Here is a 19713-nt window from a genome sequence, read left to right on the forward strand (position 1 = left end):
GAGGGAAGACTTACGTAAAGAGAGTCCAGCCATCGACGCCAGTGATGATCAGTGAAGACACGTCCATGTCCAGGAAGGCGACCGACGACGTAGTGTGGTTGCCTCTAAATTCTATTCCCTGGAAATCTTTGCCTTCATAAAGATTGAAATAGGGTTCGTTAAGCCCGTAGGGACTCCCAGCGAACCGGAGAGAAGATGTCTGAGAGAAAATACAGATGAAAACTGGTTACATATTTATGGATTGAAATAAAAATAAAGGTTTTTCATAATAAGTGGCCTTCATCAGAATTTATTCGAGTTCATATGGTTGTGGCAATTCAAAATTTAATATTATTTTCAATTGTATTCTTCTGCGATGCTTTGCGGCGTCGCAAGGTCAGCCTTTGTTACAAATTCAATGCACGTTTATTAAATCTACAAATTAATTAAGTGTTGAATTAGAGCAATGATTCTCATTTCAGCTGGAAAGGAGAACTATAATTAATGAGCTTGGTTTCTTCTACATTGAACCAATTTATGGAAAGTTATGGGAAGATCGGGTTCCAAAGGCCGGATCCCTTGTGGAATCAAGTTACGAAGGGTGGATAGCTAGAGGTCAGCATAGCCCAAGTCCACAGTGCGATTCTTATACCTTCCCGAGCGTAACGCAGCCGGGCATCTTCACGGCTTTTGACACAAAGCGCCCACCACAGTAGCGCCGTTCAGTCACAGGCCGGAGCGCATACAGGCCGGAGCACAACTGGCCGGGGCGCAAAAGGCCCTACCGCAACAGCTACTCCTAACGTAACCTAACCTAACCTGCGCCGCACAGATGTAGGGCCTGTTGCGCTCCGGCCAGTTGTGCTCCGGCGCTGTGAAGCAGTGGCTGTGTTGTGCAAAGCGGATTTACTGTTAGCCGGAGTTACCCACAGCTCATTGATCTGAGGCTATGTGTATATATTGCATGCTGATGGTTGGCGTTAGGCCCAGGGCCTGTTTACGAGTCAATTTTGTTACCCACGGCTGCGCTCCCGTTACGAAAAGTACATGAGTCGGCAGCCGGCCATGGGCCTATTTTTTCAGTGTCACTGCTTTTCTAATTTCACTTCTAGAGTTTTTGCTTTTCTTATTTGAACCATTTTCTTAAGCAAGGAAATCTCCTTGGTCCAGGAGCTGGTGTTATTTCAAAGGCAAACAAACACCGAGTTTTTTTATTTATGTGTTATAATGTTAGACTTTATGCCAATCTTCATTTATTGTAGAGAGATAGATCTTACTACGCATGGTTTATCTAACCACAAATTATTAGTCATAAAAATTAAAAAAAAACTTCGTTCAATATTTCTCACAGATTCATTCTACCACTCATTTGAAAGCCACGAGCTCATATGGTCTCATACAGAATTTTTTGGGTGATGCCTATCAATAATTTGTGTGGGCTTCAAATAACGATAATCTTTACCGATCTGATTATAATTATTGATCTTCAAAGCAATTTAACGAACAAATATCAACTATTTCTGCCCGGAATCTGAAGCATAGTTTGTCCTGCAAGGTACTATTTATAATTGCAGTACCTCATATGAACTCCATTATTAGTGTTTATCAAATCAGTTATATAAGGTAAATTAAATTAGCGCTTAAAGTTCTTTGCTGATCGTACCTAACCAATAACGTGTGTAAGATAAAGACATATACATTAGAATTTCGAAAGCGCAGGTCAATAGCCGTCAGAAACGCAAACAAGTCAAGAAGAAGCGATAATAATTTGCCTTCATGCAAATCAACAACTAAAGCTTGAATTCCAGACGCGTACTGAAATTTAGACAAATTAAATAATAATAAAATGCTAATCTTTAAATTTTCGTACCTGAGCTGAGCACAATGAAGGCAGTTCAAAACATGTATCGACAGCGAGCCCGTAGCATACCGTGCCAGACGTGTAGTGGTTATATTCGATGTTATCATACAAAATCCACCTGTTTTGAGAAATGGTCTATTATTGAAAGGTTATTCAATAAATATATTTACTAATCTGTCCACACCACTAACTATTAACTCAGTACGTAATTTTAAATACTCACAATCCTATTTGACATGCACTTTTGATGGCATTGTCCATGTTGACCAGACTCAGGTCTGGGGAGTACGTGAGGAAGTCGTAATTGACACCTCCCTGATTGCTCTCCGCGTATCCATGAAAGTAGCGATAATTCGTTGCTCGCTCAGTTCCTGTACATTGAGAAGAAAAATTGTCTCGAATGGGAAAAACTAAATATATATACATAAATATATTGAATTGCAGAAATAATCTGGAAATCATTTCTCTGTATCTAATACAATTTTTATTCAAATAAAAATAATTACAACGATTTTAACGCGCGTAGAACTCACTAAAACAATCCTATCGCTTCAGTCCACCATCGTTTGCTCGAAATTCGATTTATACAGCTGCTAGCAAGGATCAACATCAAATAATAATAGTTCTGGCAACACATTTTTTCAAAATTTGAAACAGAAATAAATATAAATCTGACATTAGACTAAACATTTAAAACGGAATCCAGCAGCCTAAATCATCAGTGCTCGGGATTGCTAATCCGTGAGTTCTGAGAATACGTTACCCTGAATCCCGGCAATCCATCATCAAGAATCTCTGCCTCCTAGAAACCCGTCATCCCGTATTGCATCATCCTGAATCCCTTCACTCAGAAATGCCTCACTCAACATCCCATTAATAACCATAAATTCAAATTATAATTATTAAAAGAGCTCATCTTAAGTTTACGTTTACCGTTGAACTAATATTTATCTTCAATTGTGGAAAGAAACGAAAATGTAAACTTTTTATCTTTTTCAGAACTTTAGTTTAAAAGGCGTCTACTTGATTTCCCGAAATCTTACAACCCTGTTCTTCGCAGTACTTACTATATCCTCACTAATGATGTAAAAAAAATATTGGATCCTAGTAATATTCCGACGCGTAAAGATTTGAGTATACTCGCTATATTAGCACCTACATTTACAGACCCATGACCCAAACAGATAGGCATACAGCCCATAAAAATATTCATTATATAGAATATTGTTACCAGATATCAAATTCAAACGTTTGATCAATTAAATCAATTGCTGAATTAACTATTCGACGATGATAAGATGATAACCTGAATTTGGGGTTGAATAATATTCATTTGTTTCCAGATACAACAATAATATATAATCAATAATATATTAATCACAAAATTTGGCGATTTTTCATAAAAATAACATTAAGACAGTTATTGTTTCATCGATACAATAATAAATTACAAAAAGAACGGCAATTATTGTTTAGCGTTTCGATGAATTAAAAATGTATGAATCGAACTTTAGTTTTGTACGTAATATATTCAACACTCGAAACATATTCAACGCCTCAATTGCTTTTACCTTCGCAGTTCCCGTTTGAAACTACGGATAAGACCGCCACAAATGCAAGCGACAACCCAGCGAACGTCTTCATGTTGGAGGGAAGAGTCGAAAATAAATGTTCAATATTGGGAAATAATCTCCTTTTATCCATGGAGGGCAAAACTAATCATCTGTTCGAAGGTCCAAATAAATAAAATGGCGTATTATTAGAGTATTCTGAGATTATGAATACAGACGTGGGAACACATACGGCTGCTTTCTTGGTAGCGCAATTCTTTGGAAATCACGAGCGATAATGACCCTAACTAATTACCTTAGAAATATTTCATTTTGATTATTTATCTACTATTTAAGTTCATCGGTGTATTGAAGTTAATCAATCCGATGAAAATATCGACTCCTCACACCAGTCAAAAAACAAAGATAATTCCTAATTTAATATGTAGAAGCAAACATAATGTTGCAAAAATTAGACATTTCTTCTGCAACAAATTGTTGGAGTACAGCTCCATCGTAATTTCAAAAATGCATTTGATCAATTTGCCTTGCGAAAATTTATAGATCAGATATCGAATCATAAATTTACAAACTAAAAACATGACAGTGGAAAATAATCACACGCTGACGAGCCAGTCCATCTAAAATTTCAAGAGGATAAGAGCTATAGGAAGTTTTCATACCACGCTTATGTTTAAAGCAAATTAAACTTCTATTGCTATTCTAATTGCTGGCCGTATTGCTATTCTAATTGCTGGCCGAAAGCAAGGAACAGAAGATAAAATTTATGGATAAATTGACGGTGTGAATTCATACAGCGGAAGGAGTTGGACGCGCACGATTACTACTCCCTGTATGCTCAGCCTTTCCAGATTAAAAGTTAAAAGTTGACGCTAAACCGACGTACTCTGATACGCAATGCGCACAACTACAGGGGTTGGACAACATAAGGGAAACGCTTGACATTTTGATATCGTAATTTTTGAACATGTTATAAACAATGAAAACGTGACATATTTATATGTTTTAATTATTATTGTTGCCGCTAATTGATATTTCATCCATGCACAGATATTTTTAGTGAATTGTTATGTCTATAACCTAACGTATAACCTAAAGAATATAAACCTCTATCACTTTCAAAGAGGCCAAATTGACTTTTGAAGAGGCTCGCATGGCAGGTGCTAGTGTGACAGAAACTTCCCGAATGCTCGACGTTGCTAGAGGTACTGCCTCAGAAGTAATGACTGTTTTTGAAAGAGAAGGAAAAAGTTTTCAGCAAAGCACAGGTCCTGCCCAAGTCGAAGTTGTCTGAAAAAGCCCGTCGGTACCTAAATCTAATGGAGAGTGACAATCGAAAAACCACGGCTGTTAAAATTACTGCAGACCTCAATGGACACCTAAAGAACCCAGTTTCTATAAAGACTGCCAGCCGAAAGCTGCACAATCTGATTCCATGAAAGAGCCACAATTAGAAAACCCTTGCTTTTAAGCACAAATGCTTCAAAGCACTTAGAGTGGCCATCTCAATTGGCCACCGCAATCACCAGACATGAATGTTATCGAGCATTTATGGTCGATTTTAGAGATGCAGGTCAGAAGTTTATTCCTGCCACATCGTCTTTAAAGCGATGGAGGGAGTTTCAACTGAATAATGGGGTAAAATTCCTTTGGAAACAATAATTTTACAATTTATATGGATCAATACCTCGGTGAATTAAGGCCGTAATTACTGCATAAGGTGGACCTATACCATGCTAAAATATATTTCGAAGATTCATCAGGCGTTCCCTTATTTTGTCCAACCCCTTTCTATCTATAAAATAAAAAAGCATGCATTTGAAAACGATTATCATTATACTTGAAGAATCAACCAATCCAAAAGTATTCAAAACTAATACTTATACTATATGTATATACGTGATATCCCATTGGTGAGTTTAAACTATTAGTCATTTAAAGACAAATGAGCAACATATTTTAAAATCAGGGTGCGTTACAAGAACAAATACAACAAATCAACGCATTCGAAAAGAAATGGAAAATAGAGACCAACACATATAAATTCAAAATTATACCTATTGGCCGCAAAAACACATCTGACATATTCATCGACGACGAGCATTTCCCATACGCAAATAAAGGCACAGTTCTGATAACCCTAGTCCTAAGCGTTCCACCGCTCGTCATCATCATCATAGCCAATATCATCAACGAATGGAGTAAACTAACAAGAATATTAAGCTGATGACCGTAACATGAGAGCGAAGCTCACAACATATTGAGCACACATCAAGACATTGCCCATTAAGTACAGCATTATCAATACATCATAAGTAAATACTGAACCACAATCAAGCCCACAGAACTCCGCACAACCAATCAAAGCCCTGACGGGTTCCCCCCCCCCAACCCCAACAAAACCCCTAAAACCGATAACTAACCCAATTATGCGCAATGCGCCTTTTCATCTTCTACTGTCCTTTCCTTTTCCCCTTCTTCTTTCTGGCCACTCTGCGCCACCTCTTGTTCTTTTCCACTCTTTCCTAGTGGCACCGCACACACATACAAGAATTTAATCTTTAATGCTCGCTAAATGGCGTGATTTGATGGTATCTCTTGTGCGAGGGGGTAGCTAATGGGAAGTGTTTGCAAAGGTTGTTTTCAGTTTTAGTTTCCTCTCCTAACTGTCATGAAATGATATGCATTAACGAATCATATCCCACGTTCGACCTTGATACTTGCTCTGGTGATTCACGCTCCAGGTTTATTAATGAATAATGAGAATAGTAGTGTCGTTAAACGTAGAATAGGAACTGTGAGAACGCACATGACATGGAAATATCTCGATAGATTATGATTATTTTTTGCAGCACACACGCAATTCTTCAGCCTACTCGAGCCTCCAGCTAACGCAATTGCGTCTGTTGTGCTGAACATGACTGAGCGTGACTTTGTGGTCGTCTAACCGCACCTGAATTGAAATATATTTACGCACCGCGGTAAGGTTCTCAGCGACCAGGCTTACTTTCCTGCTTCCGGTTGGTTTAACAAACAGAACATTCACTGCTCAAGTCTTTAAAGTCCTTGTTAATTTCACTTAAGCCTCTGCATTGCAAGCGTGTTGCCCTATATAGTAAAATTTTGAAGGTTGGGAATATTGGTCCTAATTTATTTGGGGAAAACAAACACGCTGCTTTGCTAAATAAATGCTAGTTCACTTATAGGGAGATGATCATAGATTTTTCCGTTTATATCTTAAAGAAATGGTTATCGGTGATGACGCCTCATGTAGCAAGGCAATAATTTGCGGAATACAATAATTACAATAATAATTACTGCCCCGCAATAATTTGCGGGGCAGTTTTATGGTCCTATACTAGTCCGAATTAATTTTTCGTCTAATTCAGATCGTTAAGCACAAATTTTAATAACTTTTCTTCATATGAAATTCGCTTCTACGTTCTAGCAATGCCACTTCCTCTCTATTTTCCTCTCTACTTCATGTCGATGAGAATGCGCTGTGGAAAAATACAAATATTGCGAAGCAACTATTGTTAATTTTCAAACTCCATGCATAGAATTCAATTTGCTCTGCTCAAGCTGATCCAAAACAGACATTGTTGTCTCTTTAAAAATAATCATGCCACTTCAACCAAATTTATAATGCCTAAGTCATTACCAAGGGGGACAGCAAAGGGGAGATTTTCTTCAGAAATAAAAGCCAAATTGATTAATTTCCCATTTCATAGACTGTTCTCCTTTTTTTGACGAATCATTGAATTGTATGTTATAACGAAATGTCGGCACATAGCTCAAAAGAAAATAAGATTACTAAACAACGCATTCGAATGTCCGCCTCATAAGTGGAATTCACGACTACAGGTAAGTTCTTAGTATTTTCATTGCGATAGCATTAAAATTTCGTTTTTAGCATACAAGTCATCAATTTTAGTTTCTTCATACTAATTATAAATTTTATCCTACACGTTTTTTCAATAAAAAATGCAATTAATTACTATTTTTTATCATAAGGTTTTTTTCTGGTAGAAGTGGCTCAATTTTAAATCATTCGTTGATGCATTCCTGAGAAATTCACCAGTGAGCAGATCATGTTGATTTTATTTATAGTGCATTTGTTTCACTCCTTCTTGACGATCTCTAAAGTTTATCGAATATTTTGTAGATCATACAAAATATGTACTTCTGTCAGATTCTACGAATTATTCCATCCTGAATGTTCACTGGATGAAAACTTATTTCAGCCCCGATAATTGTAAGGTTTGTGGAGAATGGTCACGTTTAGCTCATTCGGCCCATTGGATTTAAAATGTTCTCAAATGGGATAGATATAAAAGGAAACGATATCAAATTTAAGCAGCATATATTTTATTGAGAAATATTTCTTGACGTTCCAAATTCGAAAAAGAGTTGCTTCTTCTATCGGAGAACGTGGTTCAAAATTGACTGACAATTCAGGCGAGTCCAGCAGAAGCTGCAGCCTCTCTCTTGGCCCTCACTGCCTCGGCGCTCACGACGGTGTCGCTGAAGCATCCTTTGATCAACGACCCGATACCGCCGTCACTCAAGCCAAGCTCGCCCAACTAGAAAACCAACGAAATTATTGAAGATTTATTTAAATAAAAATGAAGACCTTGATAAAACATTATTATTGTATTCTAAAAATTTGTAGGAGAAAGAATGAGAGAAAGAATGTCGGGAAAAATTATCGCGAATGAATAGTTTTGGCTGGTAACAAATGCGCGCAATGGACATCCGTAAAACTTGATTACTTCCTTGATAAAAGAAGGAAAGAAACTGATGGACGATTAAAGGAAAGAAAACTTGCGGAGTAATGTAAGTTGTTTAATAATAAAAATTTACGAACTAATATACTATGGAATAAGACTCACGTTTTGAAAAAGGCCATAGTTCAAGGCTGTGCCGTCGCTGCCTAAATATTTGCTGTCAGGAACCACGCACACGGAAGCTCCATTGAATTCTCGGTCCCTGGATATCAAGAAGTAAAAAATTGTATTGAATGAGAATATGGTTTGGATGTTGAATTATAGATAAGTAAATCAAATAGCATCGCGTAACTTATCGTTATTTGTTAAATAATTAATATGTATATTTTATTCCAACTAATTCACAATAATTTTCAAGTTAGAGGCATAAATTGAAACAAGCAAAATTAAAATCGCAACTAAAATAAACACCCAATAATGCATATAATTCGCTCACAAATAGCTGGTTAACAAACTCGGGATGATTCAGTTGTGGATTCATGAGGACTTTCGCAGGGGGGAAAAATCACTTTGAATTTGGGAAAATTTTTGCGAATTTTGGAAAAAACATTGTTTCGCACTCCGCTGCGAAATGGGTAGCAACAATGTTTTTTAAAGTGAATAATTTGGCAATGTGATTGCAAATAAACTAAATTAATGATTAGGTTTTGCTGACATGCAAACTTTCTATGCGCGTTTGAATTACGAATTCCGGTGTATGACTGTGCACTAGCGTTCGGAATGAACCACTACGTTGATTTGGGATTCTCACCTGAAATTTGAAAATAGCGAAACGATAAAACATGAAAATAAAGTTTGCAAAATAAAAATCACTAACCATGGCCTCCACTAAGCCTGCCAATCAATTATGTGAGCTAAAATCTATCGCAATAGACGAATTTGCGACCAACGTGTGTGCCTTAGTTATGAAGTTGCTGACTTATCCTAATAATTTTTTAAACCAAATTAGAATAATAAATTATAAGCATTATCCCCGTTCTGCGTTACACTCACGTGTAGAAAGTCCAGCTCCCTGTACCCGAAACGATAACCGACGAAACATCGCCTTGCAAAATCCCGACATCGCGCGATGTGTTGTTGCCTTTAAATTCCAAGCCTTGATAGTTGATAGCCCCATACATGTTGTAGAAATCGTCATTCATGCCCTCAGAACTTCCCGCGTAGCGCAGGGATGATACCTGTTAAGAATTAAAAAAAAATTAATTGGGTTAAGTGAAAATCTGATGAATGGGTAACTAAATCATAACTATATGATACCGTAAATTTCAGATTATGAAAGGCTACAAAATTAGTTTTAACGAGGACTATCGCCAGATTGCTTAGCAATCAATAACTCCCAGTTCTAACGAGGATTTTAATCAGCTTGGCTATCATTAACTCCAGAATATAGGTGTTAGTAAATCTTCAAGAGCAAGATTAAATCTAGGTTTAAATTACAGCACTCCGTTTAACACAAGTCATTAAGAGATTTCAAATCATGACGAGTTGTTGGAAAATGTATCTCCATATTTTTCTGACCATTCCAGAGCAGGCAGCCGACAGGTCGAAGCAGTCTTCTAAAGCGGGCACGATGCACACGTTGCCAGGCTCGAAGTAATTGTACTCGATGTTTTCGTACACCATCCAACTAATTGGTGATGAAATAGAGACATAATAACTGTCAATATTGTCATTTTGGATCTGTTATTTAATGAGGACGTACGACATATTGTGTTGTTTTCTATTTTGAGTGTGGTTACAGGAATAATTATTTGCAAAGAAATTGAATTCCAAACTACAAGTACCGTACGCTTGTTCAGAGACTAATTGGAAACTCCAATTACTCGAAATCAATCACTAATATAATTAATATTATGAACCATCAATTTTGATTAAATTCGTATAAGATGCACAAGTTCTGGTAATCCAAAACACGAGTGATGCCGTTCAACTAATTCTAATCACTAATAAATGATAAGATAAATTCAAATAATAAATGACAAAACTGATATAAAGTATAATCTGAGTGAACAAACGTATAAAATCATTGATACTCTCAGTAATAACTCTCCAAGTATGTATTCATTGCACTAATTATTGAAAATTACTTGCATTCAAATGCATTTGCTAAAAGACACAACACAAATAAAAACCAACACTGCAATAATAAATAATAAAAAAAGTTAACGTACAGCCCAGCCTGACACGCGCTACGAATTTGGTTGTCCAGTCCGACTAAATTCAAGTCAGCGTCGTAGGTGAGGAAGTCAAAGTGGACGCCTGTTTGACTGGGGCCCGTGTAGCCCATGTAGTGTCGGAGCGATGTTGCTTTCGCCGCTCCTGAGGAGTAGAGAGAAATTCTTGATAAAAGTGGAACAAATGTGGTAATTATATCCTTCTGAAATTTTATTAACCATATTACTATTAACTATAATACTATTAACTAATTATATTATATTATGTTACAACTAAGAATATAAAAACTAATACCTACTAATAAAAGGACATAACTAAAACTTGTTTATTATAAATTGATAAAATGTTTACATAATCGATCATAATGATCATGAAACAGACACAACACAAATAAAAGCGGGTACGATGAAACAGATGAAGCCGAAGTTCAAAGTTTTTCTAATTCCTAATTTTGGTTTGAAGGTAAACCGAAAAATTTGAATTGGTTAACTTTGATCTTGAATAATATTGTCATGCATAAAAAAACTGCCTTTCGAACATTTTTCGTGAGCATCCACATATTTACAGCTAAGATTATTGTAAAAAAACTATTTTATCAGAAAATATAGTCGGAAAGTTGGAGGATTTCCGTTATTCATATCCTGTAAGTGTTAAATGCCTGAAAAGTCTCCCAATTTTGAAAATCGATCGATTTTCTGATTGAATTGATATCAAATTCCATCATAAACTAGAATTTATTATTCTTATTAATTAAAAGTATCAATATGAATACATAAGAATTACTTTCTGTTTTTCCAGCTGAAACGGAAACCAAGACTGCTAATAAAGCAAGGGAAAAGCTTGCGAACGACTTCATCTTGATTTGAATCTGAGCCTTTCAGTAGTAGCTACTATTGTACATGTTTTACAAATGTACAAGCTGTACTTATATAGCTACGTGCAGTGGGAACAGAAACATCTGTTATCGGCTTTCATTCATAAAGATTTTTATGTCGAGCAAGATTGTCGTATCTGTGGGACTAGAAGCAAAATTCTCATGAATTCCTGGCAACTTTGAGTTCCGCGAAGATGGTGGCAACAAGGAAATCGACTGAACATGCATTTAGTATGTATATGCAAATGACCACGGTGTGCTGCATTGGTTACTTATATATAGATTAGAGACCAGAACACCGAATTCTCGCCGGTCTCTATATAATGCCTGAGTTTAAATTCTTCAAAGAAACACATACAAACTCCCTGCTTGACATAAATGTAGCTAATGGATGATTTTTCCATGATTTATTTATATAATTTTCACGGAATGTCTGAAATTGTTCTCGCTTTCTTCTATGGCGAGTGAAAATCAGCAAAGAAACACATACAAACTCCCTGCTTGATATAAAAGTCCTTATGGATGATTTTTCCATGAATAATAATAAATATATATAATTTATTATTACATTTTATTAATATATATAATTTTCACGGAATGTCTGAAATTATTATCGCTTTCTTCTATGGCAAGTGGAAATCAGGATATATAACTTCCTTGAACTGCAGAAATTCCGCTAACTTGATACGAGTTTGGAGAAACTCTTTATCTTCCTGAGAAACACTGCGGTGCACATGGGCACGAACCCAGCCAGGGTTTTATCAAATATTCGCTCTCTAACCTGCTTGAGTCAAATTTATTATTTATTACATCAATTCAATTTATCAATTTATTTAAACATTATGGATAAACTTAAAATTTGAGCCCTTAATTTTGTATTATTAAATGAATGTAGGGAGATGAATTTGCATATACAAGTCGCTTGTGTGACATCAGAAAACTTAGTATTAAACTAAATTAAATTAATTGATTTCCTTTTTAACTTAGGCTAACTGAGAAGAAGGAACATTTAAAAGAATAGTTTTCAAATTATTTATTTTCGAACAAAATTTATCAACTTGCAACGAAATTAATTATGTCATCATAAATATATTTCATTCCAAGTCGGTTTCATTTTTTTAGTCAAGAGTATTTAAGTATATTAATTTAAATATATATAAAAAGTATATTTTAGTCAAGTATATGAATTTAAAAAATAATTTTTTTTTATTTTTTAATCAAGAGTATTCCTACCATTATTTTCTAATCTTCATTGTCGAGGTTCATTGTTCCAATCAAATTTCTCTGAACGCACAGACACTGCGTGTGTCCTGTTAGGTTAGCTTCTAAAAGAAACAAGCTTTAGCTCATGCAGTGAAATACCGACCTTTCGTAGTTCACTAAAGTTACTGATGATAATTTTTTGTTAAAATATGACATTATTTCCATTACTCAGCACCCAGTGTAGGCAATTAGCCGATATCATATAATTATTTAAAGTATTATTTATTATTATATAATAATATATGTGATACAGTATATTATATTATAATATATTATGGTAATACATAATAATGTATTCCATATATTTGATGTATTACACATTATATCTTTGTGTGAATTTTCAATGGAATCGACTCATTTCTTCATAAAATGAAAGCATAAGCTCGCTGCTTTAAAAATTAAAAAAATATATTTATGTTTATGTTTTACCCCAGGTTTATATGTATTCATCAAACCAACCCTGAAACAAATTTTCATTTCCAAACTTGATAAAGTTTAAATCTCTTGTATCGAAATTTTATCAATGGCTTCGAGTGTACAAATATTTGGTAACAACGGGCTACGAGAAATTTCTGGTGGTATTTATATCAAAACTTCATGTGTATACATGAATGTGGTGCAGGTTGAATTGTATGGTGATATGCCAATAGGTCATTTGTTCACGAGGGTGATATTGGGTGAATTGTACATAAGTGTGAGTGTGATGTTTGGTGATTTGAAAATTAGTGTGGTGTTGGGTGATTTGAAAATTAGTGTGGTGTTGGGTGATTTGAAAATTAGTGTGATGTTGGGTGATTTGCAAATTAGTGTGGTGTTGGGTGATTTGTAGATTAGTGTGGTGTTGGGTGATTTGTATATTAGTGTGGTGTTGGGTGATTTGTAAATTAGTGTGGTGTTGGGTGATTTGTAAATTAGTGTGGTGTTGGGTGACTTGTAAATTAGTGTGGTGTTGGGTGATTTGTAGATTAGTGTGGTGTTGGGTGATTTGTATATTAGTGTGGTGTTAGATGATTTGTAGATTAGTGTGGTGTTAAGTGATTTGTAAATTAGTGTGGTGTTGGGTGATTTGTATATTGGTGTGGTGTTGGGTGATTTGTAGATTAGTGTGGTGTTGGGTGATTTGTAAATTAGTGTGGTGTTGGGTGATTTGTATATTAGTGTGGTGTTGGGTGATTTGTAAATTAGTGTGGTGTTGGGTTATTTGTATATTAGTGTGGTGTTGGGTGATTTGTAGATTAGTGTGGTGTTAAGTGATTTGTAAATTAGTGTGGTGTTGGGTGATTTGTATATTAGTGTGGTGTTAGATGATTTGTAAATTAGTGTGGTGTTGGGTGATTTGTAAATTAGTGTGGTGTTGGGTGATTTGTAGATTAGTGTGGTGTTGGGTGATTTGTAGATTAGTGTGGTGTTGGGTGATTTGTAAATTGGTGGAGAATTGTGTGGTTTGTGCATGAAAGTGGTAATGGGTGATTTGTACATAAGAGTGAGTGCGGTATATTGGGTGATTTGTACATAAGAGTGAGTGTGGTATTGGGTGATTTGTACATAAGAGTGAGTGTGGTATTGGGTGATTTGTACATGAGGGAGAGTGTGGCATTGGGTGATTTATACAAGAGTTTGGTATTTGGTAAATTATATTTGATCTAGTGAGCCCGGCATGCGTATAAAATGGAGATTAGAACATCTGAGTTGACGACACGCAGGCAGCTCCAGAAAAGTAATGTTTGAAAGTAACTTAATTTACCGCACTTTCGTTTCATTGCAATGCGACTCCAATATTTATAGCTCATCTTGTCATTTTACATTCAGAAAAAAATTAGCTAAAATAGGGTGAGTTGGTATTTAGGAAAAGAAAAGAAAACGCACACAATACCTCATAATTTTATAGTCATCATAATTTAGTTCAGTTGGACATAATAACTATTTCGAAAAAGGGAGTCACTAGGTTGTTGGGTTAGTGAGGGCTAAGCCCCCGGAAGGCTGTGAACGAATGTTTATTTCACAAACAGCTAATTTTCTTTAATGTAGTGTAACAATAAACACATGAAGTACTAAATGTATATGACCTTATAACAACATATTCAGGTCACATTAGATTAAATTTATCACTATTGTTATTAAGAAATTATTTTAATAAATGAACAGAAAATTATTTAGAGGTCTTATTAAGCTGGTCAAATTCCCCTGAAATATGCCTCATATGACTCCACAGTTCGTGAAGTACTTATGCTTGACTATAGCTACAGAAAAAATCTATCAGGTTTTCTAAAGCTTCCTCGAAGGCCAGGTCAGTGTACGATAGAATGATTGCATCTTCTCAAAACACTTATGACGAAACAGTCTGTTAAAGTCGCACTAGTCGATCATTAGGCAACGCTTACACACAAATCGTTTTTTTCCACCGTTTACTTGGAACTGATAAAATGTGCTCAATATACATACGATCCCTCTCCAATCACCTTCCAGATGTCGCTTGCGTGTAACGTAGAACTTTTTATTTATCAATCAGGGCCTATACTTTCGAAAAAAGTTAAGAGATCGTAAGTTCATCAGCCAATCATTGACGGCCTTTCAAGCAAAATTCACCAATCGTAGACAAGAAATTAGTGCGTAAGTACTTACGTTCACTTATAGCGAGTTTTGAAAGTATGGATTAAGGCCGACACAAGTTTTCTTGGTTTTACCAATGAAGAATGTGCATCAGAATTCCACGGTTATTTTCCATTAAAATCAGCCAAAAAAAATTAAATACTTTTTTTGCCCTACTAGTTTCGGTAAAAACCTGACGGATAAAATGATGAAAAAAATTTCAGAGTTGGAGCTTGAAGTCTAACCATTTCATAAATAGTTACAAGTCAACAACCATCCTGTTAATTATCTCTCTACATATATATTCCTGATCTTCTGTTATTTAGATTAATCGACATTCCGAGTTGAACGCAAAAATTCACAAATTTAAACCATGATGAAAATTGCATGAATAACATTACCCGGCGCTACCGTCTCAATCAATGACAAAATAAGCTTCACCTTTGTCTGCAAATTCCGAATTTGTTCACACTTAACTCGATTCATGTTAGAAAATTATCATCCAAACTCTTAGGCTCTGTGGTAAAGATATTTTTTGTTGACCATGACAGCAATTCGAGGGTAACTGTGATTTCAGTTCGTAGCTTAGCACTATATTTCAGGATAAATATGAATTGCTGTCTCCAAATACGTATTTATATGACTGAATAGTGGTCTTCGATCACACAAATAACTGCAGCCTTTTGAAGATTTTGCGAAATGAGGCATTTAAAGAAAGTATGGAGCGACGATAAGTGCTACGACGTATTATAAGTGATCTCCTATTTTACGACGCATTCCCAGTCATATCCTTCTCACATTAAAATCGTAACAAGTAGGATTTAGTATTTGGTCACCAGCGACGTTTCGCATAACAGTTGCAAGGAACTTGGTCATTACATTCAATGTTGCTGTTTCCTGACTATAACCAAAACATTCGCATGCACTAGAATAGAGCGCACTGCTATATATATAGTGCTGCATTGCTATTTAAAGCTGTATATGCACGTATGCAGTTGATCTGAAGGTCAATGTGCTTCAATGATCAGAGTGAATTGAAGGTCAATGTGCTTAACTGATCACAGTGAAATGAAGGTCAATGTGCTTCACTGATCACAGTGAAATGAAGGTCAATGTGCTTCACTGATCAGAGTGAATTGAAGGTCAATGTGCTTCACTGATCAGAGTGAATTGAAGGTCAATGTGCTTCACTGATCAGAGTGAATTGAAGGTCAATGTGCTTCACTGATCAGAGTTTCTTTAATTCATGAAGAAATAACGTATAAACCAGCTCCGCAAGTTTGATGTTACACTGTTCGAAATAACGGCGAAAAATTAATAGTTTCGCGATTTTTTTTCCAAATGTGGTACTGGTCTCGTGTTGAATTGAAGAAAAAATGTGTGACAGTGTTTTATTTCACGGGCCAGCCAGCCACCGAAATGTCANCTCGTCTGACAAAATGTATTGAACAGCATGGAGGTCACCTACAAGATGTAATATTCAAGAATTAAACTTGTAAGTAAACCCAACGAAACTTTAAATGTAGCTCTTTGTAAAAAAGAAAGAATTAAAACGCTATCTTTAATACTTTTTACTTTGTGATTTTTTTAAAAGAGTAAGTTCCCACGCCGCACCCTGTATTATTCGGAACATTAATGATTTAAGGGAGAAATGCGCCTTTCACGTGATTATGGAGAACTGTGGTTCAATAACTGATAGCTCTAGCGACTGTCAAACGAAGCACTCAGTTGTATTCTCCTTGAGAACATTTCAGCCTGTTTTTGTTCTTTCTTAGTTATTCCATTTTCAGACACAGCTGAACTGATACTCGTGACATTTTAACGGTATTTTTATCCCTTTAAAGCGAATGAATTTTAGGTTTGTGGGAATTTTCATGTCGAAAAACAAAAATTTTTATACTAATTTTATTTTTAAAACGGTTGAACTGACACTCGTAAAATTTGAACAACATTTTTGCCGTTTTGACGAGAATAAACTTCCTTGGTTTGTATGAATTTGCAAGTTTTCAAGTTGAATTTAAGAAGTTGTTCATACTAATTCTATTTCAGAAACGGCTGTACTGACGCTCGTAAAATTTGAACAGCATTTCTGCCGTTTCAAAGAGAACAAATTTCAAGGTTTGTGGGAATTTCAGGTTGAATTTAAAGAGTTTTTTATACTAATTCTACTTCAATAAGGGCGAGACTGACACTTGTGAAATTCGAAAGGAATTCTTGCCGCTTCGAAGTGAATAAATTTCTAGGTTTAGGGAAAATTTAAGGTTGAATATGTCTCTGATATACAACTAGTTTAAAAAAATTTCAACTTCAGCAGTTTCCGTTCAAATGTTTCCTAAATGCGTTTTCCGTTTGAAACAACACCGAACATCACCTAACTCGAGGGATTCATTCACTTCCTAACTGGGCAGTGGCTACATTAATGTCATAAATATCAGTTCAGACGTTTCAAAATTGCATTCTCAGTAATAAATTTCACAATAATTTTCGTAACTATATTACGGTCATAGGCTATTCAAATTGATAAATTTGTAGATTCAGCTGAAATATTCCCCAAAATCTAGAAATTTCAATGGCAAAAATTCCGTTCAAATTTCACCATGTCAGTTCAGCCGTTTATGAATTGGAGTGTAAATAATTTTTTAACCTCAACTCCAGCCGTTTCCTTTTAGCCGATTCCTAAATGCGTTTTCCGGTTTAAATTTAAACGATTCAGCCCAAAATATCCCTTTACTCGAGAATTTTTGATAGCCACCATGATAGCCACCATGATTCAACACCGAAATTTTCCTTGTGAAATACTCGGTTGCGATTTTCTCCAAGTCTCCAAACTCCTTGGCGATCATAAAATTGGTTTTTACAGCGATATAGCACAATATTGTAGAAAATATCAATCAGTGACCATCTTCAATTAAAATTGGATAGATCAACTACTGAGCTTTTGACACAAATAATGCGCCCCGAATAAATTTTTGTCTTTACTTTTCCGAATAAGGTTAGAGGAAATGATCAAAGTATTTCCCTCTCGTTTTCATTTCGGGCTGAGTGACCCGTTGAAATTTATGATTGAACACAACTGAAGAGTCGAAATATTTTTTAAGTAGCTCTAAATTGTATTGTACATACGCGCACTAATAAAATGATTAATTACTATAATCATATTATTTAATAATAATTTAATAACATTTGGTTAACCAATTACATTATATTATGGAGTGTTGGTATGGAGAGTTGAGAGAGGTCTAACGAAGTTATGCTGCAAGCACCTGCTAAGCTAAGCGATTATTTAATAGATATTTATTGGTGGGATGATGCACGCAACTCTCGCACCAACCCTCACATTCATCTTGCACTCACTGTCACTGAATATCCAGCATCAACGTGCCTTCACTGTCATCTAAAATTACGTCATCCAACGCTCAAAATTTCTAAGATATCCATCTCTTTTACATGAGATAAGCCGAACGTTTAACATGTAAGTTGTTAGTAACAATCCTCATTAGAATGCATAAGCCGGAGGAGGGCATGATGGCCTTTGATCATATCGATACAGTACAAGACATATATAGTCAAATTTTTACTGAAACATCTGAATTATTAAAGTAAGCTTCAGTTAGTATTAAGTAGACTTCAATAATAACGATCAAAAGTTTACGTATGATCAATGTTCAGGGTAAAACAAAACAATGGTAATTCAATTATAGAATGCGTACCTGAAGATCATTATTTACAAGTTGAGAGCTTTTAAATCAAGTTTTATCCCTATCTGATAGCATTGAGAAAATCTTGCTAAAGCCCTTTGACTTGTTGCACTATTAACAATGACCTGTTCGATCGGTTCCCGACTTTCACTAATGAGCATTTGTTGTTAACCCAAATTGTAAGTTTAAACTTGGCTTGAACGTGAAAGCTTTAAGAATGCAACCCTATACTTAGGGAATAAGTTCCTACGGCAACCGCTTTATCGAGATTCAAGATAGTAAAGCATGTCTATTTTATATCAGTACAGTGGTTAAAGTTCAGAGTACCAAGATTGGCGCAGAGAGGCGCGGGTTCGATCCCAGCTCTGTGCGCCAGTTTCTGGTCAGAATCGGCAAGGAGGCCGGGCGGTTAAGCACAGCAGAATTGGAGCAGTGAGTTGCAAGTTCGAGACCTCAACAAGCTGTCAATGTTTGGTGATGTTTGAAATTAGCGGCGAACTAGCAGTAAGCATTGAAACCGCTTTTGTTTAGTTGAATAGAAGTAGTTGTTTAACGCACGTTTTGTTGAGGATAAGAAAGCACTTATCATTAACAAATTTATCATTACGAGGGTTATTGCCCAATAAGTTCTTGATTTATTTATGGGAAGTAATTTTTTCAAATTTCTCGGAAATTAGGTAATTAAAATTTTGGCAAGTGAAAATTTTAAAAATTGATTTGTTAAAACTTAAATAATATCTCGCACAAAAGTTTTCCCTGCACTCATTTGCGCATTTGTTCCTAGGATTACATAACGACCAGCCTCTGTGACGTCACGCAGCCTGTGACTCATATAGAGTTATATTTATAGTAGTGGGTAATTACATTAATTAGTATTGTTAGTAAGTTATTATGTTAGTATAGTCTGTAAGTTATT

At 35.5% G+C, this 19713-nt stretch overlaps 2 protein-coding genes across 2 annotated transcripts; both read right to left on the reverse strand.

Moving 5' to 3' along the window:
- Positions 1–20: 20 nt before the first annotated feature.
- Positions 21–3503, reverse strand: LOC108680386 (the record flags this gene model as incomplete). The annotated part of the gene is given in 4 exon segments (XM_018169199.2): positions 21–199; positions 1850–1958; positions 2064–2211; positions 3412–3503. Coding segments are annotated over 4 exon segments (509 nt in total), but the record flags the coding sequence as incomplete, so codon positions are not given.
- A 4254-nt stretch (positions 3504–7757) lies between these two features.
- On the reverse strand, positions 7758–11258 carry LOC108680375. The gene is made up of 6 exons (XM_018169188.2): positions 11157–11258; positions 10370–10517; positions 9717–9825; positions 9192–9376; positions 8304–8400; positions 7758–7994 (listed from the first exon to the last, which is right to left on the reverse strand). The coding sequence occupies exons 1-6, from the start codon at positions 11227–11229 to the stop codon at positions 7866–7868; spliced, it is 741 nt and encodes a 246-aa protein (XP_018024677.1). The 5' UTR covers positions 11230–11258; the 3' UTR covers positions 7758–7865.
- Between the last annotated feature and the right edge of the window lie 8455 nt (positions 11259–19713).

This window comes from Hyalella azteca, unplaced genomic scaffold (genome assembly GCF_000764305.2).
Source record: "Hyalella azteca isolate HAZT.00-mixed unplaced genomic scaffold, Hazt_2.0.2 contig9281, whole genome shotgun sequence".
Lineage (NCBI taxonomy): Eukaryota > Metazoa > Arthropoda > Malacostraca > Amphipoda > Hyalellidae > Hyalella > Hyalella azteca.